The 20,760-nt window shown below is 47.8% G+C and overlaps 2 protein-coding genes across 3 annotated transcripts in view; one reads left to right on the top strand and one right to left on the bottom strand.

The window, feature by feature from the left end:
* Window positions 1-3,585, bottom strand: part of TMTC3 (transmembrane O-mannosyltransferase targeting cadherins 3) — a 150,432-nt gene extending 146,847 nt beyond the window's left edge. The window contains exon 1 of one of the 2 annotated variants that reach the window (XM_077265452.1): window positions 3,365-3,585. The gene's annotated coding sequence lies outside the window, so the exon portion shown is untranslated. Of the gene's footprint in view, window positions 1-3,353 lie in introns of both variants that reach the window. The other variant, XM_077265453.1, reaches the window with a different exon arrangement.
* Window positions 3,586-3,726: 141 nt separating this feature from the next.
* Window positions 3,727-20,760, top strand: part of CEP290 (centrosomal protein 290) — a 284,715-nt gene continuing 267,681 nt past the window's right edge. Inside the window, exons 1-3 of the mRNA XM_077265451.1 lie at window positions 3,727-3,989; window positions 13,020-13,137; window positions 20,055-20,132. Coding sequence (XP_077121566.1) covers window positions 13,036-13,137; window positions 20,055-20,132 — 180 coding nt within the window. The 5' untranslated portion in view covers window positions 3,727-3,989; window positions 13,020-13,035. The remainder of the gene's footprint in view (window positions 3,990-13,019; window positions 13,138-20,054; window positions 20,133-20,760) is intronic.

Below are 20,760 nucleotides of genomic sequence, written 5' to 3' on the forward strand. Positions count from 1 at the left end.
AGGAGCCCCCTGCCCATATGCCCAGTCTGGCTGTGATACTAAGAGCCCCCTGCCCATATGCCCGGTCTGGCGGTGATACTAGGAGCCCCCTGCCCATATGCCCAGTCTGGCTGTGATACTAAGAGCCCCCTGCCCATATGCCTGGTCTGGCGGTGATACTAGGAGCCCCCTGCCCATATACCCGGTCTGGCTGTGATACTAGGAGCCCCCTGCCCATATGCCCGGTGATACTAGGAGCCCCCTGACCATATGCCCAGTCTGGCTGTGATACTAAGAGCCCCCTGCCCATATGCCCGGTCTGGCGGTGATACTAGGAGCCCCCTGCCCATATGCCCGGTCTGGCGGTGATACTAGGAGCCCACTGCCCATATGCCCCATCTGGCGGTGATACTAGGAGCCCACTGCCCATATGCCCGGTCTGGCGGTGATACTAGGAGCACATATGCCCGGTCTGGCGGTGATACTAGGAGCCCACCGCCCATATGCCCGGTCTGGCGGTGATACTAGGAGCCCACTGCCCATATGCCCGGTCTGGCGGTGATACTAGGAGCCCTTATGCCCGGTCTGGCGGTGATACTAGGAGCCCTTATGCCCGGTCTGGCGGTGATACTAGGAGCACATATGCCCGGTCTGGCGGTGATACTAGGAGCACATATGCCCGGTCTGGCGGTGATACTAGGAGCACATATGCCCGGTCTGGCGGTGATACTAGGAGCACATATGCCCGGTCTGGCGGTGATACTAGGAGCACATATGCCCGGTCTGGAAGTGATACTAGGAGCCCACTGCCCATATGCCCGGTCTGGCTGTGATACTAGGAGCCCCCTGCCCATATGCCTGGTCTGGTGGCGATACTAGGAGCCCCCTGCCCATATGCCCGGTCTGGCTGTGATACTAGGAGCCCCCTGCCCATATGCCTGGTCTGGTGGGGATACTAGGAGCCCCCTGCCCATATGCCCGGTCTGGCGGTGATACTAGGAGCCCCCTGCCCATATGCCCGGTCTGGCTGTGATACTAGGAGCCCCCTGCCCATATGCCCGGTCTGGCTGTGATACTAGGAGCCCACCGCCCATATGCCCGGTCTGGCGGTGATACTAGGAGCCCACCGCCCATATGCCCGGTCTGGCGGTGATACTAGGAGCCCACCGCCCATATGCCCGGTCTGGCGGTGATATTAGGAGCCCACTGCCCATATGCCCGGTCTGGCGGTGATACTAGGAGCCCATATGCCCGGTCTGGCGGTGATACTAGGAGCCCCCTGCCCATATGCCCGGTCTGGCGGTGATACTAGGAGCCCCCTGCCCATATGCCCGGTCTGGCTGTGATACTAGGAGCCCACCGCCCATATGCCCGGTCTGGCGGTGATACTAGGAGCCCACCGCCCATATGCCCGGTCTGGCGGTGATACTAGGAGCCCACCGCCCATATGCCCGGTCTGGCGGTGATATTAGGAGCCCACTGCCCATATGCCTGGTCTGGCGGTGATACTAGGAGCCCATATGCCCGGTCAGGCGGTGATATGAGCCCAGTACCAGCCTCACTGCCCATATGCCCGGTCTGGCGGTGATATTAGGAGCCCACTGCCCATATGCCCGGTCTGGCGGTGATACTAGGAGCCCACCGCCCATATGCCCGGTCTGGCGGTGATATTAGGAGCCCCCTGCCCATATGCCTGGTCTGGCGGTGATACTAGGAGCCCATATGCCCGGTCAGGCGGTGATATGAGCCCAGTACCAGCCTCACTGCCCATATGCCCGGTCTGGCGGTGATACTAGGAGCCCACTGCCCATATGCCCGGTCTGGCGGTGATACTAGGAGCCCACTGCCCATATGCCCGGTCTGGCGGTGATACTAGGAGCCCCCTGCCCATATGCCCGGTCTGGCGGTGATACTAGGAGCCCACCGCCCATATGCCCCGTCTGGCGGTGATACTAGGAGCCCACTGCCCATATGCCCGGTCTGGCGGTGATACTAGGAGCACATATGTCCGGTCTGGCGGTGATACTAGGAGCCCACCGCCCATATGCCCGGTCTGGCGGTGATACTAGGAGCCCACCGCCCATATGCCCGGTCTGGCGGTGATATTAGGAGCCCACTGCCCATATGCCCGGTCTGGCGGTGATACTAGGAGCCCATATGCCCGGTCTGGCGGTGATACTAGGAGCCCCCTGCCCATATGCCCGGTCTGGCGGTGATACTAGGAGCCCACCGCCCATATGCCCCGTCTGGCGGTGATACTAGGAGCCCACTGCCCATATGCCCGGTCTGGCGGTGATACTAGGAGCACATATGTCCGGTCTGGCGGTGATACTAGGAGCCCACCGCCCATATGCCCGGTCTGGCGGTGATACTAGGAGCCCACCGCCCATATGCCCGGTCTGGCGGTGATATTAGGAGCCCACTGCCCATATGCCCGGTCTGGCGGTGATACTAGGAGCCCATATGCCCGGTCTGGCGGTGATACTAGGAGCCCCCTGCCCATATGCCCGGTCTGGCGGTGATACTAGGAGCCCCCTGCCCATATGCCCGGTCTGGCTGTGATACTAGGAGCCCACCGCCCATATGCCCGGTCTGGCGGTGATACTAGGAGCCCACCGCCCATATGCCCGGTCTGGCGGTGATACTAGGAGCCCACCGCCCATATGCCCGGTCTGGCGGTGATACTAGGAGCCCACCGCCCATATGCCCGGTCTGGCGGTGATATTAGGAGCCCACTGCCCATATGCCTGGTCTGGCGGTGATACTAGGAGCCCATATGCCCGGTCAGGCGGTGATATGAGCCCAGTACCAGCCTCACTGCCCATATGCCCGGTCTGGCGGTGATATTAGGAGCCCACTGCCCATATGCCCGGTCTGGCGGTGATACTAGGAGCCCACCGCCCATATGCCCGGTCTGGCGGTGATATTAGGAGCCCCCTGCCCATATGCCTGGTCTGGCGGTGATACTAGGAGCCCATATGCCCGGTCAGGCGGTGATATGAGCCCAGTACCAGCCTCACTGCCCATATGCCCGGTCTGGCGGTGATACTAGGAGCCCCCTGCCCATATGCCCGGTCTGGCGGTGATACTAGGAGCCCACTGCCCATATGCCCGGTCTGGCGGTGATACTAGGAGCCCATATGCCCCGTCTGGCGGTGATATGAGCCCAGTACCAGCCTCACTGCCCATATGCCCGGTCTGGCGGTGATACTAGGAGCCCCCTGCCCATATGCCCGGTCTGGCGGTGATACTAGGAGCCCACTGCCCATATGCCCGGTCTGGCGGTGATACTAGGAGCCCATATGCCCCGTCTGGCGGTGATATGAGCCCAGTACCAGCCTCACTGCCCATATGCCCGCGGTGATCACACGCACCCGTCACTTACTCGCTCAGCACCCGCTATGGCCGCCGTGTCCGGGCTCCCTGCTGCAGTCGTTATCTGCACACACTGCTCGGTTCTGTCATACGCGGGAGCATCAATGGGTTTCTCTCCGAGCTGTGAGAGCCGCCATGACAGGGAAGGCCGGCAGCTCCACCCCGGGCTTCACACACCCGGAAGTGACCACATGGAGCTGCTATGGAAGCGGCACCGGAGCTGCTGGGAATACCGCCATGATTCACTAACCCTCGCCTTATAGACTGGTGCTGAGGGGAGCAGCACCGGGGCCAGAGGGAAATAGGGGTATTCACAAGACATAAGACCCCAGTCCCTTCCCTGAGGGCGTGGCTACAGAGCCATAACGAGGCGTGACACGCAGGCCGTCACCGTTAGCACGTAGGGGAGGGGCTCCTTGGAGTCTGCTGTTTAATGCGTCTCTTAGCAACGCGCGTCAGGCTTCTATTTTCCCGGCTTCCTCCGCGGTGACGCTCCAGGGCTGGATTAATGGTATAAGGGTCCCGCAGTGTTTAGGGGGATCCGCGCCCACAGTCACAGGCCAGGGGCCCAGTAACCATGGAGAAGTGACATGCCGGCGGCCATCTCTTCTTCTCGGGCGTAGGAGACACTATTGGTGAGTGCATGGGGCAGGATTGGGGCAGTGCGGTCACTGTGTAATCAGTGTGTGCAGACATGTTTCTCTGACCGGACAGCAGCGGAGGTATTCTGCCATTCTTGTCTTGTATGTCCCATTTATAGTCCTAGGGACCCCCCAAACCTCGGGGTGAGTGGTCTTGTCTCTTCACATTCGGCTCCTGCACTTGCACACAGGCTGTATCACTGGACCTACGGCGTGCCCTCCCCACAGCGTCCCCTATGTGCCCTCCCACTGTGTGCCCCCATACCATCCCCTGTATGGTGTCCTGTGGGGGGCTTGTCGCCCCTACACACCATGCTCAGCATGGACGGACAGAAGCCCCCTGTGCCCAGGCCACACTCTGACCAGCACACTGTGATAAGGGGCCGGCGGTCCAGCTTCTGGGTAACACGAACAATCTAATCCGCTCATGTAAAGCTCTATTCCATGCTGCACGAAGCAGAAAGACGGGGAGAATGTGCCCCGTTACTACCGCCGTCCTGTCCGGGCGTCATGTGAGCAGTTTCCCCCCCGCCCTATTATCCCGATGGACGGACCACATCATATACTACTTAAAGTGCAATTTTAAAAAGTAAGAAAATAAGAACAAAGTAAGAAAGTGAAACGGGAAAAACAAACAAAAAACAAACATAAGTAGTAAGTAAACCTGAGTTCTAGGAGCGGGTTATTGATCCATCAGGAAACCAAGATCCGAGATTGAAGATCCAGAAGGTTTCTCTTCCTCCCAGCCATCCCCTCGTGTCCCCTCCATGCCTGGGTCTGCCGACCAGTTAGAGTCCGAGTGCCTGAATAGAAGACGCTGGTGGCGAGAGATGAAGCGTTTACCGGCAGGAGCGATCCGTCTGTCGGCACTATTAATATTGGAAGTGATAAGGTGCTCAGTTATACGGACTCTTTGTTTACACAGAACACATCCAATATTATGGTTATCAGATAAGGTGCTGTCAATAATGTATATTATGTTTTGGGATTTACAATTAATATTGGTTATTATTATAAAACTGAGAATTATTCTGATTAGAAAGTCGAGTGCACTGACATGTATGTTTCAGGTTTTACAACATCCAGCCCTTTATGGCAAAGCCAGGTCATACTTCAATTATCCACAATATATTATTCAGTAAACTCATCTTGTTATCACACATAATATATTTGATGAAGTACAAAAAAGTCCTTTACAGCGTGAAAGGAGTCTCAATGGGCACAAACGTCTCTCGGTCTTTAGCCAATGTGGTCACGTTGTTTTGGAAAGGACAATGTCTATAGACAGTACACAATCCATCTTCTGAGTGCGTTATTTGGTGCAGCAGGTATATAGATGACTTGTTATTCATTTGGCGTGGTGAAGAATCCAATATTTCAGAGTTTAGTCAATACAATAACTCCAGTAGTTATAATTTGGAATTCACTACTTCTTATCATTCATCCATGATTCATTTTCTATAGTGACAGCTCACAGGCATTCCAGATGACATTGCCACCATGTCAGATCTTTTGGATCGAGAGGAAAGACGCGGAAGTGGCGGAGACACAGGTGGAGTGACAGTGACTGAAACACAGAGTGGACTGGATATGGCGGACGCCCAGGACAGACAGGGTATGGCGGAGACACAGGACGGGCAGGATATGGCGGACAGACTGGATATGGCGGAGACACTGGACAAGCAGGATATGGCGGACAGACTGGATATGGCGGAAACACAGGACAAGCAGGGTATGACGGAGACACTGGACAAGCAGGGTATGACGGAGACACTGGACAAGCAGGATATGGCGGACAGACTGGATATGGCGGAAACACAGGACAAGCAGGGTATGACGGAGACACTGGACAAGCAGGATATGACAGAGACACTGGACAAGCAGGATATGGCGAATGCCCAGGACATACTAGATATGGCAAGACACAGGACGGACAGGGTATGGCGGACAGTCTGGATATGGTGGAGACACTGAACAAGCAGGATATGGCGGATGGCCAGGACTGACAGGATAGGGCGTAGACACAGAACGGACAGAGTATCGCACTGGAGAGAACAAAGCACAGAGGGACCTGGGTCAAGTGAGGACAAATGGCAATCAGGCAAGGAGCAGAGGAAGGAGATACGTTAAATAGACCGAGTGCTGCAGAACTTCCGGGTCGAGATCCTCCAGAGTCAGAGAGAGGAGGAACGGAGCGTCTGCAGAGCAGAGGAAGCAAGTGCGTGTGCGCAGAAGGAGTTGGAGAGAGGAGTGCGCACGCGCACCCGACGGGAGCCTGGGACCGGCGGCGAGACTGGAGGAGTAGAGACCGGAAGGCGCGCCTACACCGCAGGAGCGCGCCGGGTAAGGTAAGTATGTCGGCGAACAGAAAGGTGAGTGGCAGGTGCGGCGGCAGAAGCGGCGGCGCGTAGAGGCGCCGTGACACACCACCTCCATGTAAGGAAACCACTTAAGGTAAATACTGTTAGCCATGCCTGAAGAAAAAAACAAAAAAAAAACCCTGGCAATTCCATAGCGGTTTTGTCTGTACAGTATAGCCCCCAATTCAATTCAGACAAATAATAAAAAATCACCTGTATTATGTGAAGATGATACTTAATTTTAGCTTCTGTATTAGTCGGGCTACAATATTGTGGCTACAAAAGCTCCGACCTTGTGAAATATCTGCTCCCCAAGTTTTGTTAGATCCTGTCATTGGAAAACAACCTGGCTTCGCCATAACTGTTTTTTTTTTATTGTAAAACCTGTAAGCATGCATTTCAATGTGCTCCATTTTCTAATTCTAATCATTCTTCGTTTTATATTAACCAGTACATTAATTGTAATTCCCAATCCGTAATATACCCTATTGTATGCTCCCTATCTCATAACATTATAAGGACAAACCGAGAGTCCATATAACTCAGCACCGTATCACTTCCAATATTAATAGTGCCGACAGACGGATCGCTCCTGCAGGTAAACGCTTCATCTCTCGCCAACAGCGACCGGCGTCTTCTATTCAGGCACTCGGACTCTAACTGATGGGCAGACCCAGGCATGGGGGGGATACAAGGAGACGGCTGGGAGGAAGAGAAACCTTCTGGATCTTCAATCTCAGAACTTGGTTTTCTGATGGATCAATAAACCCGCTCCAAGAAGTCAGGTTTCGTTACTAATCATGGTTTATTTGGTTTGTTTCTTGTTTGTTTTTCCTTTTTCCCATTCTTATTTCTTACTTTTTAATATTGTACTATATATAATTAGTATATCATGTGAGCCTTGTCCCCCTTTGGATTCATCCATCTGGAGAGTTAGGGCTGCTGGGAACATTTTCCCATCAAGCTTTGACAAAAAACAGAGGACAGTGTACAAAACACATCCTTTTTCTGCTTTGTGCATTATGGAATTGAGTTTTAAATGATCTAATACAATTGAACTTTTTAGCCAGAAGCTGGAACACCAACCTTTTTTGGGCATCGGGCATTTTTTTCAGTTGGAATTGTACTAATCTAGCATGCAAGCAGAGGGCATGTTCTCCCTGTGTTTGTGTGGGCTTCCTCCGGGGTCTCTGGTTTCCTCCAGCACTCCAAGACATACTGATTGGGAATATACCGGTAGATGGTGAGCCCCAATGGGGACAGTGATGATGTATGTAAAGCACTGTGGAATTAATGGCACTGTATAATTTAGCATAATACAGAAAACAATCTGTATTTGTCCATATGTAATATTATTGTTTTACTCAATTATATAGTGCCAGTAGTTCCACAGAACTTTACAGACATGGATATTGCTGTCCCCATAAGGATTTAGCTTGTGAGCCTCATAAGTATGTCTTTGGAGTGTGGGAGGAAACCGGAGTACCCGGAGGAAGCCCACACGCACGGGGAGAACATACAATCTCCTTGTACAGGAGATGTTGTCCTTAGTTGAATTTGAGCCCAGGAAGTTTATATTGGTCCAGAAAATGCCCCATTCCTGTCCTAGTACAGCTCTGTATAATCCGGACTTGTGAAATACTGACCAGAATGCTTCTATGTGACAAGTTTGTCCAACCCCATGAATTTTTCACTAACTCCTGCTATTGCTTAGGGTAGGTTCACACAACATTATACAAAAATTGTCAGTTTCATTCAGAACATCCAGAATTTTGTCCGACTCATTTTTTTGGGTTGTGTGTGAAATTTTGTCCAATTTGCCTTTGTTCATTTGTTTTTTTTTGTTGTTCTAATACACACAAAACGAGTGTGTGTGTATAACAAAATGTGTAATTGCAATAACTTAATTTTCTGGAACGATTTCAAGGGTGCCAACACTTTTGGCCATGACTGTAGGTAAATTGATTATCCATTATGTAATACAATCAGGGATGCATCTAAATGGCTACAAATATATTCTGCTTCAGGACAAAGGCCCGACATACAGCCAATGTCATTAAAGTGGTTGTCCCCATTCAATTACATTTCACCTGTGAGTGCAGTTTGTTTAACTCCCTAATGACCACCAGTACGTATTAAAATGGCGGCCGCTAAGGGGACTTATTCCCTCATCTAACGGGAATAAGGGTATAGCACCCCTCACAGTCCAGAAATCTTCGGGGTCTCAGCTAGGGGTGGTAGCTGAGACCCTGGAGAACACAATCACTGCTGGATTTTCCAGTCCCCTGTCACGTGATTGTCGTCAATCAGTGAATAATGGCAATCACGTAAAAATAAGTGTGCCCACTATTCAATACATTGCTCTCTCTTCTGACATGATATACCTTACATGTCAGAGGAGAGAGAAATGATGTCCCTAAGCTTCCCCCGGTACCTCCGCCAACCACCTGTCCCTCCTGCTCCGTCACCCGGCCCTCCACCTCCTCTTAGTGAAAGAAATGGCAGACTTATGCACAGTGCACCCACCAAGATCTGTCAGCCAGCACCCAGCAACAGATCCTATCACAGTGATCAAAAACCAATAAATTAGTATGTCATTCTCCCCCATGTCATCCACTAAGATTATTTTATCATTTTTATTTATTTCCGTCTTTGCCGTTAGGGTTGAGGGTTAGGGTTGGACTTATTGTTAGGGTTGTTTTTTTTTCAAAAGTTTAAACGGAATGACAACTAGTGTTCAGCGTAGTGTTGAGCGCAAGTGCTTACTACTCGAGTTTGCATTGTTGTTCTTGGGTGTGCACCAAGTATCACAGATGCTCAAGTTTCAGCCCGCATGTTTTTCTGCTGTTCGATAACCAAAAAACATGTTATACACATGCAATCCCTGCATTTTTTTTTGTGGGTGTCTAGCAGCCGCAAAACATCCGGGGTGGATAGTTGAGCATGTTGCTTGAGCATCCCGTGATACTTTGTTCATAGCCGAGCACCCAGTGCAAACTCGAGTAGCGAGCCGTTGCGCTCAACACTAATGACGACATATTCAATATGATGACCTAATGTTATTAAATTCTATGTTGTACTTTTGGGTTCAAATTCCTCACTATACCCCTGGATGAAATCTTCTAGGGCTGTAGTTTCCAAAATGCTCTCTATTCCAGCTTTTTTTGCGTTAAAGTCAAAAGGTGCTGTTTTCCTTTTGAGCCTTTCTGTGTGTCCAAACAGTAGTTTTCCCCCACTTATGGGGTATTTGCATTCTCAGGAGAAATTTCACAACAAATTTTGTGTCTCATTCTCTTCTGTTACCCTTGTGAAAGTAAAAAAATGTAGGGCTAAAGTAAAATTTTTATGAAAAAGGTATAATGTTCATTTTTTCCTTCCACATTGCATTAATTCTTGTGACGCACCTGATGGGTTAATAAACTTCTTGAATGTGGTTTTGAGGACTTTGGGGGTGCAGTTTTCAGAATGGTGTTACTTTTGGGTATTTTCTGTCATATAGGCCCCTCAAAGTCACTTAAAATGTGATGTGGTCCCTAAATAATTGGTTTTGTAAATTTTGTTGAAATTTTTTTTGAAATTGCTAATCAAATTTGAAACCTTATAACGGCCTAACGAAAAAAACAATTGTTTAATAAAATGATGGAGATGTAAAGTAGACATGTGGGAAATGTTGTTTATTAACTGTTTTGTGCACTGTATCTATCTGATTTAAGGGCATAAATCTTTGAAGTTTGAAAATTGCAAATTTAAAAAAAAATTGGCACATTTTCGATATTTTCATAAATACGGTATACGCAAATCATATAAACTTCAATTTACCACAAACATAAAATACAATATGTTATGAAAAAACAGTCTTGCAATCACTGGGGTCCGTTGAAGCGTTCCAGAGTTATTGACACATAAATTGACAGTAGTCAGAATTGTAAAATTTGGCCTGGTCATTAAGTTCAAAATTAGCTCCATTACTCAGGGGTTATAAAACAAACAAACCATGCTGTAGTGGCTTTCCTTGGGTTCACCAGCACTGAGTCTCTGCCGCTGTTTTTTTATTTTTCATAAACTTTGCTTCTTCAGAGATTTTAGATACCGTATTTTTTTTTTTTTTTTTTTGCAAATGTTTTTATGGTCACACAACAGCACAATTATAAGTGTTTTAAAAGTTTTTACACTTTCATCAAGTTTAAGTCTCAATATTTACAGTGTTGACCCTTATTTTTCAAGCCTTCTGCCACTTGCCCTGACATGCTTGATATCACAGGCCATATCCTGACTGAGGACACCCCTTTCTTGTCTTATCAGTGCTTGGAGTTCATCACGAGTTCTGTGTTTTTGTTTATCCATTGCTTTTTGAGGATTGACCACAGGTTCTCCATGGGATTGAGATCTGGGGAGTTACCTGGCCATAGCCAAAAGTTCAAAGTTTTGTTTACTAGGCCATTTGGTTATCACTTTTGCCTTGTGACGTGGTGCTCAATTTTGCTGGAAAAAGCATTGTTCTTTATCAGATTGCTCCTGTATGGTTGGGAGAAATTGTTCTTGGAGGATAATAAGATACCACTCTTTATTCATGGTAGTGTTCTTAGGCAAACTGTAAGTGAGCCCACTCCCTGGGAAGAAAACAACCTCACGTGAATGGACGAAGGATGCTTTACGGTGTACTGGTATTTCACAAGTCTCGTGGTAGAGCACACTTTTCGTTCTCTGATCAATAATTCTTCCAGATGGCCCAAGCAGCCTGAAGGGGCTTCATTAGAGGAAATAACTCTACCACAGCTCTCTGCAGTGCAATCTCTATACTTCCTGTAAAGTTATTTTCTGTGATGAAGCATGTCCGGGTGAAATACTGAAGTCTTGAAAAATTAGGGTCAACACTGTTTCTATATATTACTTGATGTATTTGTCAAACAAAGAATAAAAACGTATGAAATGCGGTAAATTGTACTTCAATAACCATCGAGACATGTGACTAGAATACTGAAGTAGCAAACTTTTTGTTTTATGGACTGACGTGGGTTGGAGTAGTGGTATTGCAACCACTAGCGGCAGCAATGGCATGTTGCATAGTCAGGAATAGCCAGAGGTTGGTAAACTGGATGAAGCTGTAGGTGAAAGGAAAGCTTGACTAAAGGCTGTGAGCTCAATAAGCTCGCAATGAAGGACGTGCAATTCCAGGTTTAAGTAGGGTGTTCAATCAGGAGATTATTTGTGAATTGCACAGGTAGTAGTATCTGGGTTAGCAAGGAACTGTCCAGCGAGCTGAAATAGCTCAAAGTGAAGAGTTGGGACCTGGTGCACCAGAGCTGCTGGGTTTGAGTTCTGACTTTGTGTTAAAGGGAATCTATCACCTTCTTGGACATGCCTAAGCTATTAATATGGGCATACAGGTACTAGAATACTTAACATAGTCATACCTGTATGCCTCATATCTGCGGTCTTGGCCGTCAGAAATCATCTTTTAATCCTTTATGATAATCCCTTTTTCCAGGCTTTGCGGCGTGTGGTGTCGGGAAGAAAACTCTGCCCCCTGTCTTCATTTGTCTTCATTTGCGTGCCTGTTGTTTCCCATCAGCATCACGGGGCCTTGTGACGTCTAGTGGTTGTCCCACGCTTGCGCCCTGAAGTAGCGATAGTCCGCCCTCGCTATTGTAGGGCGTAGGCGCGTGGAGCGCGGGATAACCACTAGTCGTCACAGGGATGTGTGACGCTGATGGGAGACGACAGGCATGGAAATGAAGACTGGAGGCAAAGTTTTCTTCCCAACACCATACGCCCCAAAGCCTGGAAGAACGGATTAACATAAAGGATTAAAAGATGATTTCTGAAAAACAAGACCGCAGATCTGAGGCATACAGGTATGACTATGTTAAGTATTCAAGTACCTGTTTGCCCATATTAATAGCTTAGGTGCATCCAAGGGGGTGACGGATTTCCTATAACCAAACTTTGTGTTCATCTTAAAACATTTGACCAGAATTGTACACTGGCTGGGCCGCTGATTTCACTGATTGCCCGCAGCAGTGTCGATATGATGTCAATGTCAGTGCCAGAGAGTGGGAGTAGAGGCGGAGATACTGGAAGGGGGGTACAGTGCAGTTTATTTTATACTAACTGTGTTCAGGGACAAAATTTACTTTCCCAAGTGTGAATGTTCTGTAAGTTTGAGCTACATTCCTTTTAGGGTGGCTATACACCTCAGCTGGCTGTCTTCAAAGGTCCTTTCAGCCAACAATTATTCTTCCTGACTACCTGAAGTACTATTATTCTAAGCCAAGAGTGCACTTTTTCTTAATAGTGAGGTTTCAGGCATTTGCATATTTCTCACAAGAACTGAGGGTCAGGCATGTTGAACATGTTCAACATGCACAATACTTCTTCCCCCTTACATCTGCCACTGGATGGCTGGCTGGTCCCACTCCGATCATTGGTTCTCGCCTATGTTCATTTGATGTGCATGATCACCTTTAGATGAGCACTAAAGTGATAGACTCTGAAAAGCACTGCCCCCCATCCCCCCTCATGTTCTTAGTATAAACAAAAATTACTTCAGGACATGTACAAATGCCACCTTCTGTCATTTATTAAAGTTGCCTTATTAACCTTTTGCTCCATCCTTTAGTCACATGATGATAATAAAATATGTAATGGTAATTATTTGTCATAGACATTAGCCTATCAAGATGGCACCAACTCTAGATTGGGGAAAGCTGATGAAGGTCGATCCTGACCGGCTTCCTAATGAAGAAAGGTTAGCAGAGAAGATGCAGAAGATGTTGGTTCAGGTAAGTGCCTCTTTCTCAGTCCCGTGTTTGACAAGTTGGCGGAATGCTTAGTTGGTGTAGTTCTTCCCTGTTGTGCTAGTATATTGATGCCCACATGTGTATTTCTGTCCAGTTATCTTGAAAGGGAATCTGACACCTGGGTTTTACTACCCCAACTGAGAGCAGCATGATGGAGAGGCAGAGACCCCATTCCAATGATATGTCACTTACTGGGATGCTTTCTGTAGTTTTGATGAAATCAGTTTTTTAATCTGTCTTCCATGTCAGCACCACAAGAGAGGGGATTCACCCTTCAAGGTCAGGAAACCTACAGACATAAAAGTGTGGCATCTCTCCCACGCACCAGTTGGTTTCCTGTCCTTGCCGGGTGAACCTCTTCAGACATACCTGTGAAGGTAAATGATTTATCGGATTCCCAGGCCCGGCCGGTCTGTTCAGGCAGCGGGGGTCCCCTGCCTCAGGAAAGTGTGGGGTCGTGGAAGCACCACAGTTGGTCCTGGGTGCACCGCACAATAGTGAGTGGATCAGGTGGAGCAGTGTCTGGGGAGGATTACCAGCTCCGGATGGTCGACGCCTGAAGACAGGTGAGTATACCTGGAGCTTGCCAGTGGTGTCTCCTGTGTGTGGTGCTCTGGAGCAACTGGCCCTGATGTCGTGCGGCAAGTCCTGTAGTACTTCCGGCCCGGTGGCATGTCCAGAGATGTTTGGGGCGGAGCTGCAGGGTGTGTCTGGTGCCATAGCCAGGGCGTGCCATGATGGCGCGGCTATAGGGTTCCGTGGTGACGTTGCCGGGGCACAGTGGTGTCGCATCTGGGGGCGGGCACTGTGGCGTAGCCAGGATGTCAGGATCCGTCGGCATAATGACCAGCGGTCTTCGGGGGGGCGGGGCACTCCGGGGGCACTACTGGTGAGCCCTGGGGAAGGGTTCCAAAATGGCGCTTTGGACCAGGGGACCTGCTGACCCCGGATTTCCGGGGGTATCGGATGGGGGATGTGCCCAGCATTTAAAAAGTGCACATGCACAGACCTCTGGGCCTAATCCTTGTTCTGAAAGGATGGCGTTAGGTGAGCTGCAGATCCTGTATAGTAGCAGCGGCTGCTCGGTCAGAAGCCCCGTGCATCCCGGCGACGACCCCGTGATGTGTGGGAAGTGGCCGTGTAAGTGAGAGTCTAGACTCTGCAGAAAGGTCCAGTCTGAAGAGCTCCAGCAGAGCGGACAATCGTGGACAGCAGCCTCCAAGGGAAAGTCCTTCGGCTGAGATGTGTCCCAACCTCCTTAATCCAGTACCTATTCATTTGATTTTCACTGGTAAGTGATCTTTGTGAAAGTTCACTTGGTGATGTAGTCTTCCCCTTTTTCTCCTGATTCTGCCAGGTAAAGAAGTGAACAAAATAATGTGCACTTTGCAGGTCTTCCCTCTATCCAAAGAGGTTATGTCAGTTTTTGTATCCAGCAGACGATAGCAGAGGAGACACCTAATTTTTGCTACAAGTCTAAGGGAAATTATTAGGACGGAGGTGTAGGAGTCCATGATGTCCCTGTCCCAAGGAGAGACCTATAAGGGGAAAGGAAAAAAGAAGGAAGACTAGGTACCCGGAATCGGACGCTGCTACTGACTTTATTAGGGGCTAGAATTCTACCAGGTCATCTTCACCATCGTCTTCTTCCATCGGAGGATGACTCTGGCTGCTTCAGTTTCCCCATAGATCGGGTGGATAAATTGGTGAAAGCGGTCAGAAATACTATGGGGATAGAGACAAAACCTGAGTGATCTGTTCAGGATGTTATGTTTGTGGGACTAGACCAGAGGAAGCGCAGATCCTTCCCCTTGAATGATAAAATCCACTCTCTGGTCCGACGGGAGTGGAAGAGACCAGAGAGATAAGGTCCCTTCCTCCAGCGTTTAAAAGCAGATATCCCTTTGGCGACCCAGTGTCAACTTCTTGGGATAAGTCCCCGAAACTTGATGCAGCCAAGGCCAAGGCATCAAAAAAAAATCCTCTCTACCCTTTGAGGACATGGGAACTTTAAAGGACCCGCTGGATAAAAAGGCAGACACCTTCCTTAAAGGCACCTGGGACATGTCGGCAGGAGCTCTAAGGCCAGCGGTAGCGTCTACATGTACGGCTAGGTCTATGATGATCATGAGTCATGAGTAAAACTGCCTAGTGCAGTCAAAACGCTTCGACTGGGTCATGTCAACCATGTAAATTTTTCTTATGTATGCACCATATTTTCTTTTGAAAAATAAATAGAAAAAGAAAAGGAAATTCAGTCCGGTTGAGCTGGACTCCAATTTTTTTCTATTTTCCTTGATGTGAAACCAGGGTGAAGCCGGTGTCTGAACCCCAGGTGGATAAGCATAGAGCAACTGGGTGAGCTGGAATCAAGTTTTTATAACTATGATGATCTGGTTGGATCAGTTAGAGACTCAATTGAAGATTAAGACTTCTAGAGAGACTATTCTGGATTAATTATCAATGATACAGGGTGCCGCAGCGTTCTTATTAGATGCCTCAACTGACTTGGTCAGGTTGGCAACAAAATCTGCGGCCCTCTCAAATGCAGCCAGGAGAGCATTGTGGCTGAAATGCTGGCCCGGGGACATTCAGGCCAGGTCTAAATTTTGCACTATACCATCCGAGGGGAGTACCTGTTTGGACTGGTCCTAAACGAGCCTCTTGGAGACGGCATGGGACGATAAAAAAGAAATTTCCCAGTCTGTCGATTCCCTCCTACAGGTGTCCATTCAGTAGGAGAAAATTTAACCGTGGAAAGCCTTCCAGGGATTGAGCCAAGTGGCATGATAGAAGGAGGAAAGATAGGGTTTGGGAGCTCCTCGTGGGAGCATAAAAATCCACCCCAATGATTTTCGACCTTCTACCCTGCCTAGAGTGGAATATCCAATAGTGACTGGGTTCGTTGCCTGATAACATCAGGGCTTAAGATAGTCTCTTTCAATCCCACTGGACAGATTCATGACAAACTCTTCTCGGTCTTCCTCCACGGAACAACAAGCCCTGGAAGCAGAGGTCCTGGAGCTGTTGCGTAAAGCTGTCCTGGCTGGGGTTCCCTTACCTGAAGGGGGTAAAGGGTTTTATTTCCCCCTTCTTCTGATTCGGAGGTCAGACGTCTCCTTTAGAACTATTATTAACCTGAAAGCTCTAAGTCAGTTCTTCAAGGTACGCCCCTTCAAAATGGAGTCAACTAGATCAGCAATAAAGCTTATCTTTGAAAACTGTTTCATAGTACGCATCCTTGAGATCCAATATCATGTGCCCGTACTTGTGGAACTGTGGAACACCAGTGTTTCCTCAGGGTGGCGGTGGTCATAGAAGGCACAATTAGGCCTTTTCAGTTCAGAGCTCTCCCCTTTGGTCTGGCCATTGCCCTTCGGGTCTTCACGAAAGTGGTAGCAGAGGTCATGGCTCATCTTTATGAAACCAATGCGTTGATTATTCCCTACCTGAATGATTTTCTTATTGCAGGTATGTCAGCTGATCATTGCTCGACGCAATTAAAAAAAAAAATAATAATGGCAACCTTGGAACGCTTGGGGTTGCTTTTGAACATTAAGAAATTGTGCCTAAAGCCCCTTAACGTGCATGAATTCCTAGGGCTAATTCTAGATTCAGAGATTCACGAGAGTTTTCTTCCATCCAGTAAATTAGATAACCTTCAACATCAGGGTCATCATGTCAGTCCTCCACGACAATCAAAGTGATGGTGGCCTACATCAGCCACCATGGGGGAATCTGGTCCAGACCCTTAATGGAGGTGGCAGATCGATTATTTCAAGTAGGGGAAAACTATTTTCTATCACTTACTGCTCTTCACATAAAAGAAAATATCAGAGCAGACTTTTTGAGCCGCAACCTATTCAGGCAGGGAGAGTAGGTACTGAATGGTTCTATCTTCGAGAAGATTGTGCGGATGTGGGATTGTCTGGACATAAACCTCTTCGACACCAAAAAGAACAGAAAGGTGAAGCATTTCTGTTCTCTCAAGCCCAGAGAAAAACCACTGGTGGTGAATGTCTTCCTGATCAGGTGGAACTTCGAGCTAGTTTAGGCTTTTCCCCCTTTCTTCTGTTGCCACAGGGTAGTGAGAAAGGTCAGAGAAGACAGGGCAAGGATTATTGTTGTTGCCCCGTTTTGCCCAGAAGGGCATGATTTTCATGGCTAATGACCATGTTGATCACCGAGCCTTGGGTGCTACTGGAGCTCCCGGATCTCCTCTCACCGTGGCCAGTCTGCATCCATGAGTGACGGGGCTTCAGCTGATGGCGTGGAATTTGAAAGGTCATTGCGGAGGAGGAAAAAGGGTTTTCTCCTAATTTGATAGCCACTCTTCTAAAGAGTAGGAAGGTGGTCACAACCAAAATATACACCAGAACCTGGAAAATGTTTTTGTCCACCTCAAATTGTGACATCGGGGGGAGGGTACTGATGGGTCAGATTTTAGAGTTCCGTTAGAAAGGACTTGAAATGTGTCTATCCACGAGTACTCTTAAAGTCCAGGTGTTAGCCCTGGGGGCCCTGTTTAGCTATGATCTCGCGGGGAGTTACTGGATAGCTAGATTTATTAAGGCATCAAGTAGATCTAGGTCCATCCTTAAAGGGAACCTGTCACCCCGTTTTTTCAATATGAGATAAAAATACCGTTAAATAGGGCCTGAGCTGTGCCTTACAATAGTGTATTTTTTGTCCCGATTCCCCACCTATGCTGCCGAAATACCTTGCTAAAGTCGCCGTTTTCCCTTTAAGGAGAAAATAATGCCGTGGGACCTGAACTTCGTCCTGACAGCTATGACAGGTTTCCCTTTGAGCCCATTAAATCTGCCCCAATAAAAGTGCTTTCCCTTAAAGTAGCTCTCCTGGTAGCATTAACATCTGCCGGAAGGGTGAGTGACATTCAGGCTCTTTCTAGGCTACCACCATATACCCAGTTCCTAAAGGATAGGGTTATCCTAAAGCTAGATCTATCTTAATTGCCAAAGGTAGCCTCCAAATTTCATAGACTGCAGGAAGTAGTTCTCCTTTCCTATTTTCCCTATCCTAAGAACTAAAAATAATTAAAGCTTCATACACTTGATGTTAGAAAGTGCCTGTTAGAGTATGTGTCAGTCACTCATCCTTGGAAAAAGGATAATTCCTTATTTATGTCCTTCCAGGGGGCTAGAAAGGGTCTTAGGGTGTCAAAAAGCACTTTATCTAGCTTAATTAGGGAGGCTGTATTGTTAGCTTATATGTCAAGTGACAAGACATTGCCAGGAGGTCTGAAGGCTCACTCCACACTGGCAATGGCAGCCTCCTTGGCGGAAAGATCGGAGGTCTCGATTGAGCAGATACATGGTCTTCCCTTTCCAACTTTTATAAGCATTATAGGCTGGATATGGGTGCCTCTTCCGATCTCACATTTGGGTTAAGGGTGCTTCAAGCTGTAGTCTCTCCCTGAATTTCTTACCTCTCTGTAATTCTCTCGTGGTGCTGTCATGGGAGACCAAATAAAGTCTTAGTTACTTACAGATAACGTTATTTTTCAGAGCCCATGACCACACTCCCTTCACGTGTGTGTGTGTGAGCACTTCTTCCCCTTTTTAAGTATTCACGATTGTGTAATCATCTGGTGTTAGGTGTATTGTATGCCAACAACCTTGGGAGGTCCTCTCGTGCTCTGTAATCCAACTGATGCGTGGTAGAGGTGCCGCCCTTTTATGTCTGTAGGTTTCCTGTCCTTGAAGGGTGGATCCCCTCTCTCGTGGTGCTGTCATGGGCTCTGAAAAACACTGTTACCGGTAAGTAACTAGGACTTTTCTGCTGCAGATCTTTCAGTGCTCAGCTCTGTATAATCCCGCCCACAGCACTGATTGTCATCTAGATAGAAGGGAGATGGGGACTATAGCTCTTCAATATACATACAATTATATCAATAGCAGCAGCTATCTCCTAACTCAGTAATGGGTGCGCCTGTCTTCACAGAATACAGATTTTTACCTCAGAATTGAAAATTTTGATAACGACGGATCAGTCCTGGCAGAGAAAGAAGCAGATGTCTTTGATAAGATATATTACAAAGTTGCTTATTTTCATGTGTAATATTTATGAAATAAAAATTAAAATGACAGTTACGCTTTAAAGCAGGGGTCCCCAACCTGTAGCTCGGGGGCCACATGTAGCTCGGGGTCCCATGAATTGTGGCTCGCGGCTGTCTGCCAGCTTGGTGCATTAGCTCCAGTTCTAGCAAACAGTTATGAAGAGCACATCTGAAAATGGTGAATTTTGTGATCAGCCCTGCACAGAAGAGCAGATCTGGATGAACATGTACTGGTCTTAGGGGTTTTGAGATGATTTAAGTATGGTACGCTGGAGACGAGTTGACACCACCTGTCAGAGGAGTTGCTTGAAGCTGGATGTGACTGTCTTGGGAGTGCTTTATAGGAGAATACTGAATGGGGGTATTGTAGGAACCCCTAGATCTTTGTAAACTGCTTTGGTGTGATTGATTTTTGTGGAAAAACTTTGGTTACCATTATGCCTGTATTGGGGGCTTTGGTTGCCACTAGTGTGAGGGGAGTGGGACCTGGATGTGGCTCGTGACCATCTCTCAAGGCTGGATGTGGCTCGCGACCTTCTCTCAGAGCTGAATGTGGCTCTCAAAGTCAGAAATGCCACCCAGTCGACAGAGCAGAATGGAAGAGAAGGAACTGCTCTATTGATGTGACGTTACAGGAAGCAGGAAAATCGTCATCAAGAACAGTCCACGACCGCTCTGAGCTAAAAGAAATTGCCGACAAACAGGACAGGCAGGTAGCTTACCTGAAAGTTCAAAGCCTCATAGATAAAAAAAAAAAAATAAATGTCCTGGATAAACCCTTTTAAGTATTACATATTCAATTTCCTTTGTCTTATTACAGGTAAACAGCAGCAATTTAAAAGGAGAAACCAATGAGAATTTGATCCAGCTTTTCCGAATCACACAGTCCTTAATGAAGGTTTGAAGACACCATTGTCCTGCCATGTACTATATTACACAACCACACATTCTTGCCACTTTTGGATTACACATTTAAATGGGGTTTTTGATTTTAGGTTAAGAAAGTTTAGCCATGAAAGTTCTGTAGGGTTTTTATTATACCTTCCGGTCCTCAGACGTTAGTAAGTGAATGAGAACACAAACATTTTTTATCATTTTATAAGCCAATGTATAGCTCTGACTACCTCATAGGCAGTAGACTACACTCTGTAGCACCATCTGCTTGAGGTCCTATTTTAATAATGTATTTGGAATAATAGCTATTTTCTCTGCGGTTAGGTTCAGATGGTGCAGGTGGAGGGATAGGTCACAACAATCACCAATGACTGTCACCAATCACTCAAGGTGGCGACATTTTCATGGTATTTGATGTCAATATGCCACTTAGTGTATTGGAAGCTTTAGCGTGGTTTCAGTGATTGCCCACAAATATTTTACTCTATTGTAAAAATGGGGCCCTCCTAGCTCCCGTCTTCTCAGGCTCTTGCTGCAAAAGTTATCTCCCAGTTTGAAACTGGACTAGATGGAAGCCACGCTACAAAAGGATCCATGCACACAATTTTCAGTACTCTCCGTGAACATCTTAC

The sequence above is a fragment of the Ranitomeya variabilis genome, chromosome 5 (assembly GCF_051348905.1).
Source record: "Ranitomeya variabilis isolate aRanVar5 chromosome 5, aRanVar5.hap1, whole genome shotgun sequence".
Classification (NCBI taxonomy): Eukaryota; Metazoa; Chordata; class Amphibia; order Anura; family Dendrobatidae; genus Ranitomeya; species Ranitomeya variabilis.